Source organism: Mauremys reevesii, linkage group 3 (genome assembly GCF_016161935.1).
Source record: "Mauremys reevesii isolate NIE-2019 linkage group 3, ASM1616193v1, whole genome shotgun sequence".
Taxonomy (NCBI): Eukaryota; Metazoa; Chordata; order Testudines; family Geoemydidae; genus Mauremys; species Mauremys reevesii.
Genome location: NC_052625.1, coordinates 5,552,600 through 5,572,525, shown reverse-complemented (window position 1 = coordinate 5,572,525; position 19,926 = coordinate 5,552,600). Strand labels below are relative to the sequence as shown.

Below are 19,926 nucleotides of genomic sequence, written 5' to 3'. Positions count from 1 at the left end.
CTGTGTCTATGTAGCTGTTCTAGTCAGAAGCTACATCATCTGCTAAAATAAGAAGCAGTTTGATTCCTCTGAAACTGACAGTATAAAAATATAGCATATTTTGAGCTCTGTGTACAATATTTAGCAAAAATGTGCATTGCTGTCATTAGAAAATGCTTATAAGTAAATTTTATCAAGAAAATACATTTAGGGAAACCTAAATTGACTAAAAAACTACTGGATAACCCTGAAGAAGAGACCACACAGAAGGAAGACTCTTTTCACATGGATGCCTTTTTCACTGCATCATAGATTTTACATGCTTTTTGTTGTGTCCTCCTTTTTCTTTGTGTGTAATTAAACTGATTTAAAGCCTTAGTTTTACACATACATTGTTTATCAAACCTACTCCTAATAAATACCTAGGACATGCTGCTTATAGCATTATGTTCTTTTCAAGACGGTTCTGACAATTAGCAACCTCAGATTTAATTGCCATTTGATTAGAAGGATCTTTTGTTTATCTGCAGTCAATTGTTTTAGTCTGAGAGAGTACTCAGGAATGATATCTCTTGAAGATTACTGGTTCCTTCCTCTCTCCAGGAAAAAGAAGATGGTTTTGAAACCCTCAAACTCATATGTAATACTTATTATGTTAGTATATAGCAATTTCTAGTAGATTTGCATATTAGTACTATATTCTTATTATGATGTTATGTCATATTTTACATGTGTTTTAATGACTAAGCAGAAGGCTTATGGTTAGCCATTAAAACACATGTAAAATACAATTCTTGCCTCAAAGAGCATGATAGTGAGGCTACTCCCTGAAGCATATCAGCTAGCAATTAGTAGCATCTTCATGTTTGAGAGAGCACTCCTTAGCGTGGGTTAAAGCCAGGAGTCCAGACATTTCTAGAAGCTTTACAAATAATCCTCTCATTTTCAGGAGTACATTTAAAGTATGCCAATACCTGACACGTGAACTATAACACACTTCAAGAGAAGTTGGATTCAGATCTTACAACAGAATACTATACTATGGTCTATTTTGTTATTTAACTTAACTTGAGTTCAACTATATACTTTGGTTTGATTTTGTATGATGTCATCACTCTGAATTGTGTAAATGAACCAGTTTCATGAGTGGCTTTGAGATATACGACAGCAGCTACACACTAAAATTTGAATATGTCAGTTAACTGACACATTTTTGAATGCTTTCCATGCTCTAATAAATGCTTTAAAACACAGAAATCACTGCAGCAACATAAAAAGTATTTAAGAACAGGAAAAAAACACACATACACTCTGAAGTTTTTACCTTTCCCACTTTTTAACCTCTTTCTAATAGCAAAAAATGTATTTGGGTACAACAGTGGAATTTGAGTCATCATGACCAAATGATTACAGTGCAAACCCTAGATTCTTCTGTGGCTCTGCAGGCTTCTGGTCCCCATGGTAACTAAACCTCAGATATTGTCCTCCACTCAGCTGGAGTACTAAGTATTGGGAGGCTTTTGTGTCTGATGAGATTTCTTCCACAACCTTCTAGCAACAGACCCTAGTGCTTCCTCCTGACTCTTTTCTAATTGAGATGCAAATTAATCTCTGTGGCTGATTACACTTCCCTTAAAGCTACTGATAAGTGCAGCTGTAACCAGAGTTTACAGACTTTCCAACAAGTGACTTCAGCTGCCATTATTTGCATGAGGCTGCCAGGACTTTACAGCCCACTATTTAGGAGATGTAGATCAACTTCCCCTTAGGCAATGCAAGCATTTTATTCACAGCATGTTTAAATTTAAAGTGAAAACGAAAGCAAACTCTATTTGAAATAAATGTTTTTTGTCCTGTCGGCAGAATTATTCTGCTCTTTGCACCATCTTTCTGATACCACTATCATTCCCTGTAATGCAATTTTTTACTTTATTCCCAAATCTAAGTCATAAACACATTTCTGAAGCCCCCTAATTGTTTTTGTTGCTGTTCTCGGAATGCCTTCAGATTTGTCAATATTTTACTGCTACTGAGATGCCCAGAACTAACTGGAATATTCCAGGTATGGTCTCAGCGTAGACACAATGCTCTGCATCGCTATCATTTAGCGCACCATAGCATCAATTACCAGTTTCCACCTATACACAGAATAAAAAGTATCTCTAGTAATTTTGTGGTAATGGTTGACAAATGTTGACTTTTTAATGGCTTGTACTTTAAAGAGAATGGGAACTCTGAAAGGGGATCTGTACAGCGGCCAGTCACATGTACTGACTGGATACCAGAAGTCCAGTTGCCATGGGTGGGGGGGCCAAAGGATGAGGTGCTAGGTTATCAACCCATGCCGGCCCCTGCTCAGCGGGGGCTGCCTCCAACCTGCATCTTGGGAGCCTGCCTGCTCAGTCCTAGCCCTGGAGCAGAGGGAGCCCTGCTGGGGCGGGGAGAGGGGGAGTATAGGTAGGTAAACAGGACCAAGCGAGGAGGAAGGGAGTTGGGGGGAGGGGGAGAGCCGCAAGCAATGAGGGCGGGACCTCAGGGGAAGAGGTAGGGAGAGGGGAGGTTCCAGCTCTCCTGCTGTAGTGTTCGTTTTTCAGAATTAGAAAGCTGGCAATCCTAGCTCTGAGACGCACTTCTTTTATACATATGTACCCTAAAGCTGCAACAACTTTTTTGTTGTCATATCCCCAGTGCAAAGTTTAATTTGCTGTCCAATCTCAATCTTAATTCATTCAGCATTGTTGCTTTCTGGGTTTACCCTTTCCATTGAATATTTTTGTTTTAATTATTTCACTCCCAGGGGTGCTGGAACAGTTTTTGGAGTGGGAGTGCTGAGCTGCACCCTTCTAGCCCCTGTCTGTGCCCTCCCACCCCCGTAGAGCTGGGGCTGGGAGCAGGGACATGACTCCAGGAGGGGGGACAGGGCCACAGCTAGAGACGTGTGAGGAGTCCAAGGGACCCCGTGGCCCTGGCAGCAGGGCAGGACCCCACATGCAGACCGGTGGCCAGGACCTGGGGCTGGCAGCGGAGCCCCCAGGCATGGGATTGGCGAGACCCTGGGGCCGGCAGCGGAGCCCGTAGGCAGTAGCGAGGCCGATGGCTAGGACGCCAGGCGCAGAACCTGGGGGTGCTGAAGCATCCCCCACGTCCCTACTTCCCATGCCTATGTTCACTCCAGATTTCTTAACTAGTGTTTTTCCAAGTTGAATCTTATTTTGTTATTTCCAGTCTTACTAGATAGATCCTTTTGAATTATTTCCTTTTCCTCATTTAATTTTGGAACACCTGCAGTTTTTATCATCTGAAAAGTTTATTAATATGGTAACTACCCATTTCTTTTTGTCATTTTAAAAAACTGAACCCCAAATAACTTATGATCTCAGGGCCTAATTCTGCAACTCATGCCAAGTAGCACTTACTCATGACAGGAGTCCCATTAAGTGGGACTAGTTACTCAGCATGCATAAGCATTGTAAAAATCAGGCCCTAAACAAGGATGTATATAAGACTGGACATAAACTTCAGCACCTGCTAGACATCATCCCTGCAACTCAACACATCACCATCATCATTACAATTTGATTACAGTTCTTCAGCTCATTTCCAGTCTATGTGGTGCTGTCCATACCAAGGAAAATCTAATTAAATGATGAGAGTAAGATTTCCTGAGACATCAGAAAAGCTTCAATAATATTTGAACACTGTACAGTTATTGAAACTACCATTTTTTGTAATTCTGTCAAAAATGCAAATAAATGTATCTGGCAAGATGTGTTCATGATTAACTCATGACCCCATTGCTGATGGTTCTATTAACCTGTAGATGCTTAGAAAGTTTTTCTCGGTATTTTTTGTATTATTTTACTGGGGTTTGGAGCAGTTCTTTTTTCACAAGGAATTGCTGGGAGATAATTATCAGGAGGATGATTATTCTTTCCCTTTTTAGAAGAAAAGAGGACATTGATCTTCTCACATCTTATAACTCAATCACTACCTTATATTCAAGTACTTCTGTTTAAAAATCACATGGTGCTGCCCAAGGAACACATTAGTTAGTAATCCAACACAAATTTTCTCCTTAACACAGTCACTCTCAAAATGCCAAGGTTGGATATCACCAAAATACAACATATGAAAACTATGGAAATGTACGCATATTGAGCTTTTCATTATGTTATTAATTCCTGAAGTTTCTCCCTTTTGGTATAAGAATTTTATGAGCATATAGGTGCATGGAAAATTATAGTTGTATATATGAACCTTTTGCGCTTATCCTGTCAGTCCCTCTTCATTCCTTTCCTATTTCCAAACAATAGCCTGACAGATTCCTCCACCCAATAGTCTGAACCCAAACAGCTGACTTCTCATCCCATGACAGATCCTCAGGTCCTAGAGTGCTCTGTTCTATCTTGTTTTCCCCACCAGCAATCACTTGCTTCAATGAACTCCCTCTGGCAGGGGTCTCCAACAAAATGTTCTGTCCCTTTAAGAAAGTCACCAAACCTTTACTTTGTGTTTAATGGGGAATCTTTATTGTCTCTCACATCCAATAAAAGTTGCTTAGGACTTTCCAACCTACTCCAGCTTTTTCTCTTCTCTAATGTCACCTCCCCACTACATTACCTGTTCTGAGGTCCAGCTGCCTCTCTCAGGCTCCAGTATTTCTACTTTCCATTCACATCACATTACTACATGCACAGTATGGTTTGATGCCAAAATGCACATGTGCAAAGTAATGATGCAGCTAGACCTCACAATGCCCCCAGAAGGGTTCAGTGGCATGCATCATACCTAGTCTCTCTGTGTGTTGCATTTAAGTATAGCGAAAAAGAGACCTGGCAAAGGTTGGGTCACAGCAGGCTGGTGAAAACCAAATGCCTTTGGCGTGTGGAGACACTCTAGAGAGCCTTAAGGCCTGTGGGAGATGAAAGTCATGGTGATCTCTCTGTACATTAGGTGGATGAAGCTGTGACAACGAAGTAATTGGGGACCTATTTATGGGGTACTGTTACCTTCACCTAAAAACAATGATACATAGCAAGTATAAGTACTGTAGCATTTTCTAACTTCAGAGCACTGTGTACATGTTAAAACACATATCTTAACAGTTTATGCTTGTGTGTCAAAGTCTGTGGCATAGGTAGTGATATACATATATGTGTGCACGCACGCACACAGAGACTTGGATTAGTTTTAAAGAAAGAGCTCAGGTCTGATACAGTTACCTTATGAGAACCACTTGACTAACCCCTAGCACTCTAGTGTGTGTGTGTGTGTGTGTGTGTGTGTGTGTGTGTGTGTGTGTGTGTGTGTGTGTGTGTGTGTGTGTGTAATGGCATTTGAGGGTTATATGCTGGAGTCTGAGGGTGACTGGGTTAAGAAGAACAATTTTATTTTATATAAATAAATATATCCATACAAGAATACTAGGGATAAGTAAACTGGTTTTTATAAGGAACTGTATCATTCAGCTTTTCTCCAAAACAAACCATTTTTAAGGTTCCTATTAAGGTAACAGTACCGCATAAACAGGTCCCCAATTACTTTGTTGTTCACCAGCTTTAGAGAAATAGGTTTTGGGCCTGATACCCAATGACCATGATTTGATTTTAAAATCATTGATTAACTTGGGAATTGTAACCATAGCAAGTGGCAAACTTCCAGTTTTCAGCACTCTAGACATTGAAATACGTTCACTGATTGCACACTAGGGAAAAAAAATAAGCAGATGGCAGTTGAGCTAGCCCTCACCACTGAGAAAGAGCAGTGACCACTAGATAAAGGCTAAACTTGACAGATTCTACTTAGCCTGCTGAGGAAGTTATTACAGGAAAGTCTAGGCGGGACAAAGGGCAAGGATGAACATTACATCAAATCATATCTTCTGTTTTCCTACTGTGTAAAAAATAGTTTTTTCCCTTAGAGATAATGGCATGTTTTTCACTCTTATAATCTCTGTTACTGTGTTCAGGTTACCAGCAATACTAGACTGATTGTTTTATTGTCAGACACAGCTTAACACATCTGCTCATTCAGTCAAGGTTACAGATAGAAGGAACTACGTTGACAGTAGTACTTAGCTGAATTACCCACTCATGACACAAAAGTGAAAAAGGTAGCGAGTTTTGAGTCTGCTTTTAAGTACTGACATAATCTTATAACTAAGGTATTGTGTGGGCCTGCCTGTGCAACTCCAAACAACTTCACCTAGTTTAAAATGAAGAGGAAAAACAAAAAAGGTAATAAAATATTATTTAGTTTCTTTAATTCTTATGCAAATCTTCATTTCTGAAGCTTTTCACAAACACAATGAATCAAATTCAGTTCTTCTACAAAAATTAGTATTTCTTACATAGCCATAGTAACTAGAAAAATTGAACCTAAAATGTAAATGCCTCTGATAAACTCTAACAAAGCCATCTTTCCTTCATCACAAAGATTGAGCATTCCAGTTGTTTCGTCTCAGGAAAATCAAGCGAGGCCCTCCTCATTACATAATTGAAAAGCCTCCAAATTAAAGCCTCCAAAATAAACTGAAATAAGATGAGTGCTGATCCATAGAAACATATGGGACTGTTAGCAATGTGGTTAATGAAGCACACTAGAGTAATTTTATAACATTAGTGGCATTAAGAGAAAAGAAAACCAGAATGTCAAGTAACAAGTGATTTTATGCAATTAGTCTGCATACCACACAAGAATAATAATTCACACTACACAATTCTACAATACTGAAGCATGCCTTCCAGTTACCTATAACTACTGCTGAAAGAATGTGTTCTCAAAACTCTAAGACGCAATGTGGGTAAAATAAAAAATGGACATAAAGACTGATAAATATCAATACCATTGGCCAACTGCTACCTATCTTATTGATGTGAAGACTTCCAAAGAAGACTGTGGAATTACTTGCATTATTACATACGGGAATAGAACTGGGCTCCTTTTGTAAATATGAAGCTAATATAAACAATTATTTTCTGGTGCTACAGAAATTTGTAAATTATTCCCTCTTAAAGTTTAAAGCACCATTATTTCTAACAGTATACCTGTTGACTTTGCAATTAATAGGAAAGTCCAAAAATGCTTGTATTGTTATCCTTTATTTTTAAAGCATACCATATCAGATTAAAGCTCAGCAAGAATGAGTCTAAAAACATGCTGCTTGATATGAAGAAAGTTTTGACATTTTTCTGATGCATAGTTCTTAGCATAAAGTCCAACTGAAGAGATCTCATTCGCACTTACCTCTATCAGGAGAATATTTGTACTTATGATTCCTACATTCAAATTGCATAAAATGCACAGAAGGAAAGGATACAAGCTCTGGTAGAGGGGTATGAGAGATTTCACAGCTCTGCTGGCATTGATGCATGTGGCACATATAAGGCTTGGCAGCAGTTTTGCAGTCACTATTGCTCCATCAAAGAGAGGACCAAAAAATGGGACCTGCGAACCAAAAAATAAAAGTGATAGTATTTTCAGATACAGCATTCTCCAGTCTTAATTTGATGGTATCACTGGGGGTGGAGGGAGATTTTCAAAGGCACAAATGGAAACTAGGTACTCAGTCCACATTGACTTTCCAAAGGAGTAGGGCACCTAACTTCCCTTTGTGCCTTTGAAAATCTATTCCAAGGACATGATATTAAATCCTGCAATACACAAATAAGGATCAATGAGGTTTTGGAAGAGAAGATTACAAAAATGAAAAATATCTGACCCATTATCTCTTTATAATGAGTCTCTTCCACTATTTACAACAGAAACAAAATAAGCATGTTATTATATGTACCAAATAATCTTCTAGTAAGACATTCATGACAATATTTTGTTTTCAAGAAAACATACATTTGTTCAGATCTGGCATTGTGCTGTCAGCTAAATATTTGTATACCTAAAGTTTTGCCACTGGATATTCTTCACATATATCATCAGTCCCCATCTCTCTTGGAGACCAGGAAGATACTAATAAATAGTTTTTCACAGTCTGACTGCAGACATAAAAAAAGGGATTGTTAGACTAGTTCCTACTGCATGTGTGTTAGGGATGTAGTCTCTCCTCAATCCCATCACTTGGGCTAAGATCAGAAGAAAGGTAGGTCAATGAACATGGAAGAAAATTCATACCTAGTAGAGTTTAGTTTTGGTAAGTACTGCAAAGCAGGCTTTTTGTCGTGGATTTTCCTCCTCAGATTGTAATTTTTGCTTGAGCACAAAGCTATAGCTTAAACTGCAGCACAGATTCAAGTTAAGAACAAAAAAAAATTGATGGCAACTGTCAGTATTTGCATTTATATATAAAAGTAGCATTAAGATACAATGTGGAAATAACTTAGATACTGTATCACAAATCTGTTAGGTGGTGATTTGTCTAGCATGGACCATGGGGACTGCTTTACCCTCTTATGCCCCAGACCTTTAGATGCAGCCAGTGCATGTTTGTCCAAAGGGGACCAGCCCTCCTCCCTAATTTAAACATCCATTTGGATACTGACCGCCATAACCCATTTTGAATAAAGTGAATCTTTAGGTGTATTCTCATAAACCATAGCACTGGAGTGTAGTCATGAGTTTGGAATTGAAACTAAGGACCTGCTTCCTGTCTAGCACGCTGAAGAACAGTCACACTAAGAAAAGTATAATTTAACGAAAAAAGTAACAAGAGTAAAACCTGAAGTCTCCAAGGGATGCAAGAAAAGAGAAACTCCCCAAAGAGGTCAAGAATCTGGTACAGCTGGTAGGTAAACTTAAGTGGAAGATTGGATTAAGCTAAGTATAAAAAGTAGGGCTGTCAAGTGATTTAAAAAAACTAACCGCGATTAATTGTGCGATTAATTGTGCTGTTAAACAATAACAGAATACCATTTATTTAAATATTTTTGGATGTTTTCTACATTGTCAAATATATTGATTGCAATTACAACACAGAATACAAAGTGTACAGTGTTCACTTTATTTTTTATTACAAATATTTGCACTGTAAAAACCAAAAGAAATAGTATTTTTGAATTCACCTAATACAAATACTGTAGTGCAATCTCTGTCATGAAAGTTGAACTTACAAATGTAGAATTATGTACAAAAAAACCCCTACATTCAAAAATAAAATAGCGTAAAACTTTAGAGCCTACAAGTCCAATCAGTACTACTTCTTGGTCAGCCAATTGCTCAAACAAGTTTGTTTACATTTGCAGAAGATAATACTGCCTGCTTCTTGTTTACAATGTCACCTGACAGTGAGAACAGGGATGGCACTGTTGTAGTTAGTGTCGCAAGATATTTACATGCCAGATGCACTAAAGATTCATGTCCCTTCATGCTTCAACCATCATTCCAGGGGACATGCATCCATGCTGATGACGTCTCTTGATAACCATCCAAAGAAGTGTAGACTGACGCATGTTCATTTTCATCATCATGAGTCAGATGCCACCAGCAGAAGGTTGATTTTCTTTGTTGGTGGTTTAGGTTCTGTAGTTTCCACATCAGAGTGTTGCTCTTTTAAGATTTCTGAAAGCATGCTCCACACTTCATCCGTATCAGATTTCATAAGGCACTTCAGATTCTTAAATCTTGGGTCGAGTGCTGTAGCTATCTTTAGAAATTTCACATTGGTATCTTCTTTGCATTTTGTCAAATTGGCAGTGAAAGTGTTCTTAAAACGAACAACATGTGCTGGGTCATCATCCAAGACTGCTATAACATGAAATATATGGCAGAATGTGGGTAAAACAGAGCAGGAGACATACAATTCTCCCCCAAGGAGTTCAGTCAAAATGTAATTAATGCATTTTTTTTTAAAAAAGCATCAGCAGCATGGAAGCATGTCCTCTGGAACGATGGCCGAAGCATGAAGAGGCATATGAATCTTTAGCGCATCTGGCATGTAAATATCTTGCGACACCAGCTACAACAGTGCCATGAGAACGCCTGTTCTCACTTTCAGGTGACATTGTAATTAAGAAGTGGGCAGCATTATCTCCCGTAAATATAAACAAACTTATTTCTCTTAGCAATTGGCTGAACAAGAAGTAGGACTGAGTGGACTTGTAGGCGCTAAAGTTCTTCATTGTTTTGTTTTCGAGTGCAATTATGTAACAAAAAAACCTACATTTGTAAGTTGTACTTTCATGATAAAGAGATTGCACTACAGTACTTATATGAGGTGAACTGAAAAATACTATTTCTTTTGTCATTTTTACAGTGTAAATATTTGTAATAAAAATAATATAAAATGAGCACTATACACTTTGTATTCTGTGTTGTAATTGAAATTGATATATTTTAAAATGTAGAGAAACATCCAAAATATTTAATAAATTTCAGTTTGTATTCTACTGTTTAACAGTGCAATTGCAATTAATTTTTTTTGAGTTAATCACATGAGTTAATTGCGATTAATCAACAGCCCTAATAAAAAGTGTTTTATTCTGTTGACCTAAATGAAGATTGGTATTTAAAAATAGATTAGGGTAGATTTCTGGGTTCATATCGAGGCCACAATCCTGCACCCTCAACTGTACATTGGGACTCTAGTTATTGCATGCAGTGTTCACAAATACTGAAGTCCTTACAAGGTCTCAGAGCTCTGGAACATGGTGCTCATTGCCCACAGCTCAAGAATGGAGTAGGGACAAGGGGTCCAGGAAGATAGAGGAGAAAAAATGAGACATGGATCCCCAAGGGGGTCTAGTGTGCAGATGAATGGAGAGAGACAGCCACATCAGGAAAGGGTCATGAACACACATGGCCATTGTTGTAGAGCTTCTAACTTCTGCAAAGCTTAGAAACATTAGCTCTGCAAAGTCTGATGTGATGATTGTTAGTTCTTCCAAGCCAGGGCTGTTTTAAATTAATTCATAAAAATGTAAGGAAAATACATTACTAAAAAGCCTATGAGAATTGAATTATTTGAAAATATGTAGCTGTATCTTCAAGGATGCTTTAAAATAATGTACATCTTAAAAAACAAACAAACAAAAAAACCCCAACAACCACCACCCCAGCTCTCAGTCACTAGACAGACACCACAAATTCAGTCAAGATCACCCAACCAACTCTAACTGAGCCCCTTTTCTCACCATTTAGATACTACTGTGATAGCTTCAATATAGAAACCAAGACAGTATTAGATATAATTCAATGCATGTAAGATAGATACATTTTGCTGCGAGGTTAAACACTACATAGTTATCCTCAGAACATCTAACATGTAAACAAATATTTTCATAAGCTTTTTAAGATTTAAAATGTGCTTAGTTTTTATATTATGTATAACTGCAGAGTTCATCTATGAACTTAAATGCAGCAGTGTGCTTCTGGTAGATATTACTTTATGATATTCAAGCTAGATATTTGTCTATGCTGAATCTTACAAGTGGCACCTCACGTAGAGTTCCCCTCCCCTGTACAGCCCCCCTTGGTGAGTTTTATAAGGGAAAAGAATGATCTGGCCCAAGGTAATTAGCTTCTTGGCAAAGGGGCAGTAATGGCAAAAAGAAACCCAAACCCCTCCATCTTAAAACCAGCATCTCATAGATACATCTGGGCAAGATGCTGATAGGCTCGCCCTGTTACATGAGTTAGAACTGCAACACCTTTCATTGGTTTAGAATCTCTCCCTAAGGAACTGATCACGTAATGTAGGTTGACAACTTGCAGTACTCTCAGTACCTCTGACCATCTCAAGTAAATGCTACAATAAGCACAACACGCAGAGAAGCCCAAATCATTTGTAAAGTGGAAAAATGTGTGGAAACACACATAAATAAAATGAATATGGATGGTTAAAAGAAAAATGAAAAAATTATAATAGATACTGATTTTCAGAATAAGTCAACCACGAATTAATTTCTCCACCACAAAAATCAAAATGAAAAAGAAACTAAACGGAGCTAGTAGTAATTATCAAAATTTAATCTATGGATTTTTTCCATCTGTACTGGGGCTTAGAACATAAATAAATACCCTCTATTATTCTTCTGCAACCGCTTTGTGGGTGACTGTGACAGTCATTCAATAAACCGACAAAAGGAATAATATAAATCCCCTGCATCAGGGGAATCCCTCTAATTAGAAGTGGCAATGAATCACAGAAGAAATTTGGTTTTAATATAACATTTGCAAATGACAGCTGTCTTTTCACACAGTTCTTGTTAATGTCATTCCTTTACTTAAAATAATTACTAAAACCAGAAAAAATAGATTAGGAAAAAATATTTCCATAATTTGACTAATTTTGGATGATTTTCAGCACATGCAGTTTAACATTTAGAGCCTTCATCAATTTCTATATGCAAGATTTAGTAGATTCCCAGCTGGAAAAAACAAAACAAACAATCTATGCCACAGCATCAAGTTTTGTGCTGATTCTGTTTTTAAATTAAGAATTGCAAAGTATAAATTCATTTGAAAACTCTATGAAAGGAAGAACATTTTTAGAAGCATTGAGACAGGGATCAGAGAGTCAGATCTGTTAATTTTGTATGCCAGGTGTGAATAACGAGGGTATACACTTAAAAACAACATATGCAGACCTCACACATTTTCAATTTGATATTTTGGTGAGTTATGAACGTAAATGCCCAGACACTGATATGTGTTAGTCAGTGTATTAAGAGTTAATTTTACAGAGGTTTTAATACCCACATAAACAAACAAAGCAGTTGATAATGTAAATCACTGGAATTATAAAATGAAAGTAATAATCAAATATTCTTATTGACTATCAGTCATTGCCGGTAAGGTCTTGATACCCTCATATTAAAGAAAATTATTAGAATCTTGGAAATGTGTTGGGTTGTCTTAAGGCAGCATCACACAACAAGTTACTAAATTTTTCATGACATTTTCTGAAATTCAATAGGTAATCTTTAACACATGTCAAAACATTAAATGTTTCAAAACTGAGCCATTTTCATCTACAGAATCAAATGCTAGATTATGACACATAAATCTATTTCAATATTATATCCCTAAAGAGAAAAAAACGTATTTTTTCCATTTATGATTGTATTTTCTTAGTATTCAAGAGAAGTATGCCATTAAACCACCTTTTGAGCTAATGTCAAATGTTTTTCTGAACAATATAAAATTTAGAAGGAAAGCAGAATTCTGAAAACTGCAACTATTCTTACTTTGTACCACAGAAGAGATTTTTTTATTATTTGTATAACTAACAGTGTCGTAGGTATTTATGGATAAATGTGAAGACAAGGTCCCTGCCCTGAAGAGTTTACAAAGTAAGGGCTCAATCCTGCCAACATGTGCAAGTACTTTTACTCATGTGAGTATTACCATAAATCTACTCATCTGCATAAGGATAGGTCCCATAAAAACAATTACCTACCTTTCCTAACGGTTGTTCCTTGAGATGTGTTGCTCATGTCCATTCCATTCTAGGTGTGTGCGTGCCCACGTGCACAGTTGTCGGAGGCTTTTGCTTAGCGGTATCCGTAGGGCTGGCTGTGGCGCTCTCTTGAGTGCTGTGCTCATGCGTCGGTATATCAGGCGTTGCCGGCCCTATGCCCTCTCAGTTCCCTCTTGCCGACAACTCCAACAGACGGGCAGGAGGTGGGTAATGGAATGGACATTAGCAACACATCTCAAAAGGTAGGTAACCGTTTTTTCTTTGAGTGCTTGCTCATGTCAATTCCATTTTAGGTGACTCACAAGCAGAAGAAACAGAGGTGAACTCGGAGTTCACAGTCTTGCAGCACTGCTCTACCGAAGCCAGCGTCGTCTCAGGATTTCTGGGTAAGCGCATAGTGAGATGTGAAAGTATGGACAGACGACCAAGTGGTGGCCCTGCAGATATTTCAAGAAAAAAAATTAAAGTAAAGTGTGGGCCCCTTACTGAATAAGGGAGGCAACCTAGTGACAGAAGATGTGGAAAATGTACTCAATACTTTTTTTGCCACTGTCTTCATGAACAAGATCTGCTCCCAGACTACTGCACTGGGCAGCACAGCATGAGGAGGAGGTGACCAGCCCTCTGTGGAGAAAATGGTTCAGGTCTATTTAGAAAAGCTGAATGAGCACAAGTCCATGGGGCCAGATGCACTGCATCTGAGGATGCTAAAGGAGTTAGCAGATGTGATTGCAGAGCCATTGGCCATTATCTTTGAAAACTCATGGCGATCAGGGGAGGTCCTAGATGACTGGAAAAAGGCTAATGTAATGCCCATCTGTAAAAAAGAGGAGGAGGAGGAGGATCCAGGGAACTACAGGCCAATCAGCTCAGATCAGTCCCTGGAAAAATAATGGAGCAGGTTCTCAAGGAATCAATTCTGATGCACTTAGAGGAGAGGAAAGTGATCAGGAACAGTCAGCATGGATTCACCAAGGGCAAGTCATGCCTGACTAACCTAATTGCCTTCTATGATGAGATAACTGGCTCTGTGGGGTTTGTCCGATGTGGCGACCGAGGACTGGTCAGATGGGAGCATCGGCATAACCGGCATGACCCAGGTATTCCAGTAATGCCACTACGCTGGCCACAAGCCCTGCTGCCAGGTCAGCATCGCTGTGGCGGATGCAACTTCCAGAGCCCAGTTGCTATGGTGCTCTCTCAGTGAGGTGCTGGACTCCCTCTCTATGCTGGATAAATCCTCCTCTGGTGACCAGGGCAGGGCCTGGGTGACTGGTGCCTTGAATAGTCAGACTGGTGATGGGAGTAGTGGGAGTGGCGTCATGTTGGGGAGTGTCCCCAAGGGCTCGGTGATGGTTAATGTCAGCGCGAAGATGACCGGTGCCGACTGTAGGATGACCAGTGCCTCCCTCTGCGCAAAGCCTGGTGTGAGGGCGGAGACCGGGAGCGGGGCAACGGTGATCAGTAGTGGCGAACCGGTGACCTGGGCTGATGCGGAGACCACAGGCACGATGACAAAAGGGCTCTGCCTTGGCTCTGGAGACTGGCGGCGCTCACTCACCTTCTGGGAGGCCTTCACAGATGGCTTGTCCTCGTAGGGAGCCTTCACCAGGTCCATTGCCACACACAGTGCTGGCTGTGGTGGGAGAGTCCTTTGTTCTCTGGACACTGGGATCTGAGAAGGTGTTCACTGTGCCATCAGTCTGGGTCCCCTATCGCTCCCCGGAGTTGTCAGTGGATCCCTTAGGGGGGTAAGTAGGTCCTCTTAGGAATGTGTCCCCTTGCGTCTCTGGCATGCGCAGGCGGACCAAGCGGGGTCGTTTGCCCAATGCCCTTGGTCCAACTTGCTCAGTGCCAGGTCCCTCTTCTTTGTGTTCTTCTTGGGCACCGGCGAAGGGAATCGGTGCCGGGAAGAGCCCGGTGCCAAGGGTGCGCTACATACTGAGGCTGAAGTGCTGGGCATTCCTGAGGCTAGGCAAAGAGTGGCCTCCATGAGGAGGCCCTCAAGCGAATGTCGCACTCTCTCTTGTCCTGAGACGAAAGTTCTTACAGATGTGAAACTTTTCTTTAATGTGGGATGCCCCCAGGCACTTCAGACAGCTGCCATGCGGGTCACTAACAGGCATAGGCCTGTTGCAGTCAGAGCAGGGTTTAAAACCTGGAGACCAGGGCATGTCCTGTCTGGGGCAAAGTCCCCGCTGGGACCCGAGCTGACTAGCTATAGTAGTTAACAGATACTAACTAATCTACTATAAAAAACAAACTATTTATAGCTGGAACATGAGGTTCGGCAAGTAGGAAAAAAAACCTGCCGATCACTTGCGAAGCAAGGAAAAGAGGCACTCTGACCAACCACCACGGGCGGTAAGAAGGAACTGAGAGGGCGTAGGGCAGGAGGCACCTGATATACCGACGCATGAGCGTGGCACTCAAGAGGGCGCCACAACCAGCCCTACGGATACCGCTAAGGCGAAAGTCTCCAACAATTGTGTATGTGGGCATGTGCACACCTAGAATGGAATTGACATGAGCAAGCACTCGAAGAAGAACATATGATATGCAAACAAGGATGTGGTAGGAAGGGGAGCAACAAAATGTTGCCTTGTCAGTTCCATGATTTGTACGGATTACTTTTTATGTGAATATCTTTCAGTATATCAGGTGGAGGGGTGGCCTATGGTTTACAGGCCTCCTTAAAGAAGCATATTTTCAGGAGGACTTTGAAGAAGAAAGAAGGGGGTAGACAAATTTTGGATCAGGTCAAGGGAAGGTCCAGGCAAAGGTATGTATGAAAATTATTTAATTCCTGGGTTTTATAAAAATTTAAAAAAACACAATAAACAAAAGATGACAGGTGCTGTCAACATGTATACACAAATACCCTTTATGCACACATCTCTTTTTCAGTGCAGTATGGACTCAGAGAAAGTGAACACAGAGAGGTACATAATTGACTTGTCATGACAGTTAATGAATGCACGCTATGAAAGACAAATATTCAGAATGCCAATGTGTAACACAGTGCTGGGGCATCCAGAGCTGTGAGCCCTCATGTTACCTCTCTGCCTCATCAAAAGTGAGGAGTTTCTTGGTAAGGAAGAGGGGGTCACACAGTAAAATATGGAGTTAGCAGTATTTTATTATTAATAAAAATATGTATATATTGATTGCCAGGTATATTTATAGCACTTCTCAAAATGTGTTAAATCCATAACATAAAGAGATTTCAGTTTAAGGGCCCAATCCTCTGAATTGTTGAGAATGCTTAATTCCATCTGAATTCAGTGGATGTTGAGGGTGTCAGTACATTTCAGGACTGGTATATAAATTCCCAATTGTGGACTCTGATTCTATGGGAGTGTTAGCTGCACAAGGAATACACGACTGGGCCATAAATCCATATGAACAAAAAGACTAGAATTATCAATTCCTATGCACTCTCAATGCCCATGCTAAGGCCCATTAAAATCAATGAGACTCCATGCAGTCATAAGCTTTCACCCATGTGGATCTTTTTGCCTTAATGAGGTAGTTTGGTTGAATAAGTAAATTGAATATATATTACAATGTTCTCTCTTCAGTAAGTTATGTAAGTTGATATTATTTTAAGGAGCCAAAACAAGATTACCTTTTGAAGAATCATAAGTGTCAGAGGGATGAAAAATAAATATAATAATATAAATAAACTATAGTGGGATAAAATTTACAGATGTGGAAAGAAATGTACCCCTTCTTGGACCACTACTAATTCTGAAGTAAGATATCCATGAAACACAAAAATTAATATTCCCCGCATTGCAAACACCTGCTTCATTACAATCACTAAGAAAAAATAGGGTTTTTTTGTTGTTGTACACAGTAAAAGAAGGCAAGGTTAAATAAACCTTTTGAGTATAACTACTTCAGTTCTATAGTAAGCAGCACTAGTTAAAAGACTGGGGAATGGGTAAATTATAGTACCAAATGGCTGAGAATTAATCTCTGATGACTAGCTGCAATCTAACGAGGCATCTGTGTCCCAGGGAACCCACAGTATGTCCCTGGCGGTATGTGTAGTGTGTAGAGTCTGCATGGCATTCTTTGTCCTCATTTGCAGGCAGCTTTTCGTCTCATTGTTTAGAATATCCTCATGCATCTGTGACGCGTGGAATGCATTCATACTAACAGACTTACTATTGTTTTCTCTCAGAAGCTTTGTTGAGCAAAGACTGCATCACAGTTCCTGATAATTATATTGCTTAATTAATCAAGACAAAAAAAATTTGCAAATCATTGCCTGGTTGCCAAGCAGGGAGATAAAAATGAAAACAATACAAGCTGAAGCAATATAACAAAAGTAACAGCTATCTGATCAGAAATTCTTATATAATGAAGCTATTAATGCTAAATCGGTTAATGTTAACATTGCTCCAGGTGTCTCTACTTAGATGCAAACAAAAAGGCTAACATTATGTATATAAAAGGCCAAATGTTGCCATGGATTCTGTAACCTGATAGAGAGGACAGCCTTTTCATTTGATTAGGGAATGCAATTTAAATACCAGGGACTGAAGCCAAACAACAGACATTTCTCTCTGCAAGCCTCTTTCATTCACCCTGGGGTCAGTAGCTGGTGAACAAAAGGTCAGCCACACTTGCCCTGGAAATGTCTGGATTAATTTTATTACATTGTAATGGTTTGTACTTTAAATGTAGGGATAACACTAAATTTCCAGTTGGCTATTATTCTTTATGCCTTTGGTTTTTTTTTTGTGACTAATATGTAAAAGAGACAGCTTTTCTTGGATCGATTCACACAATTTTCAAAACAGCTTATAATGCTAAATTCTAAAAAACGTTTATGAAACTCTCATAACAAGATACTGTTGGCTATATTATTGTATAATACTTCAGCATTCTAAGACATCATTTTCACTACTTTTAAGTCCCTGACTCTTTATATACTCAAAATAAAGTTTAACAGCAATAAAAGGTAATAATTTTAAAAGTTGCAAATTCTAAGGTTTCTTTTTGTAAATGTATGCTGACAAATTATTAGTTATTAAACTGTACAGTTCTTGTATCTTTCACTAAGTTCTGAAAGATGTATCATATTCATCTTGAAAATGTGTCACTGGATTTATGCATCATTTCTGCACTTGGCAGTGCTCCAAGACAAATATCATCCTTTATGTATGAAGGAGATGATATTGTGGACTATAGTTACTTTTATAAAATAAATGTTGCCTTGAAAAGCTAACATATCAAATATATTAGAACCAAAATTTACACACACACACACACACACACACACACACACACACACACACACACAGCATTTAAAATATAAAAATCTCATATTTATGTAAACAACTTTTAAGACACTGGTTGCTTTTGCTTTGAGATTTAAATCCACATTTACAAGGAAGTTGAAAAAAGTTACACTACTTTAAATTGTTGACAAAAACAGAAAAGGAATTAAAACAAGTCTTACAAATACAAACTGTTTGACATTTCACACAAAAACAAGGATGCTGAGTGAGAGGAATCACACACAATCCTTAAATCTTCCCAGTGAGTCAGATTACTGCAGAGGTCTCAGACACTGTTTGAAGGCACATACAGTACCATATGTGCAGCAGTAGCTAAGCATGATGGGGTGAATTAATGCCAAGTGAAAGCCTGAACTCTAAATTCCCTTGCTTTTATTAGTTTAAATGGATCTTTGCCATAGTTTAAAAAATATTTCTTCTCCTACACTTTTAGAATTTTGAAAGGCTGCCCCAAATGCTAAGCATTAATGTAATATGAATATGTTCTTCATTTCAGATCTAGCCATTTAAATCTCTACCCCATATTAAATTTTCAGAATAAAGTTTCCTTTAAACTACACAAGAATTGTTGGCCATTTGAACAATGTTTATGATGGACACAAAGTAGTCAAAACATACCTCTGGTTTCTTCATTATCTCTATGAAAAACATGTGATTCTTCATTGGATAAATAATAATTAAAACATCTCCAAAATCTGTTGGTATAATACCCCTGCGGTAGTTCCTGGTGTGCTCAGACCAGACGATGTGAACCTCATCATTTCCCAAGTGACGAAGCTGCAACAGCAAATTGGCTCTTTATTAATCAGAGTGATAACAACAGTTTATGAGGGGTCATGGCTTACAAATTGAATTACAATGCTTGACAGTAGAAATATTTCATTACAGAAAAGGTTAAAATATTGCTTTTTCTATGCTTGTTGGAATTAAAAGCAACTAAATAATTTGCCTCATTCAAAACACACTGTTATTTAATGGCTTGATTAAGTAATTATCAAATTATCAACTTGCATGAGGTGTACATACACAGTATATAGACAGATTTCTGTGCTAATCTGGGTTATTAGATCAAAATGTTAATTAGCGGAACATTTTAATTCAGTTAAAATATTGTAGGTTTCACAGTGATAGCAACTGCTATGATTCAGGTTTCCATTTCACACTTTCCATTGTGGCTCCCCCTATCCTATTTTCTCAGACATCTGAAAGATTCACTTTTGGGTCTGACACGTACTGTGCTATATCTGTGTCAGAAGGCAAACTGTT

General features: G+C 38.8%; 1 protein-coding gene across 6 annotated transcripts in view; it reads right to left on the bottom strand.

Annotated features, from left to right (window-relative positions):
• Window positions 1-19,926, bottom strand: part of RALGAPA2 (Ral GTPase activating protein catalytic subunit alpha 2) — a 288,164-nt gene that overhangs the window by 84,100 nt on the left and 184,138 nt on the right. For 5 of the 6 annotated variants that reach the window (XM_039528550.1, XM_039528554.1, XM_039528553.1 and 2 more), the window contains 2 exons: window positions 19,279-19,437; window positions 7,298-7,425 (listed from right to left, as the gene is read on the bottom strand). In XM_039528550.1, coding sequence (XP_039384484.1) covers window positions 7,298-7,425; window positions 19,279-19,437 — 287 coding nt within the window. Of the gene's footprint in view, window positions 1-6,305; window positions 6,550-7,297; window positions 7,426-19,278; window positions 19,438-19,926 lie in introns of those variants that run through there. The other variant, XM_039528551.1, reaches the window with a different exon arrangement.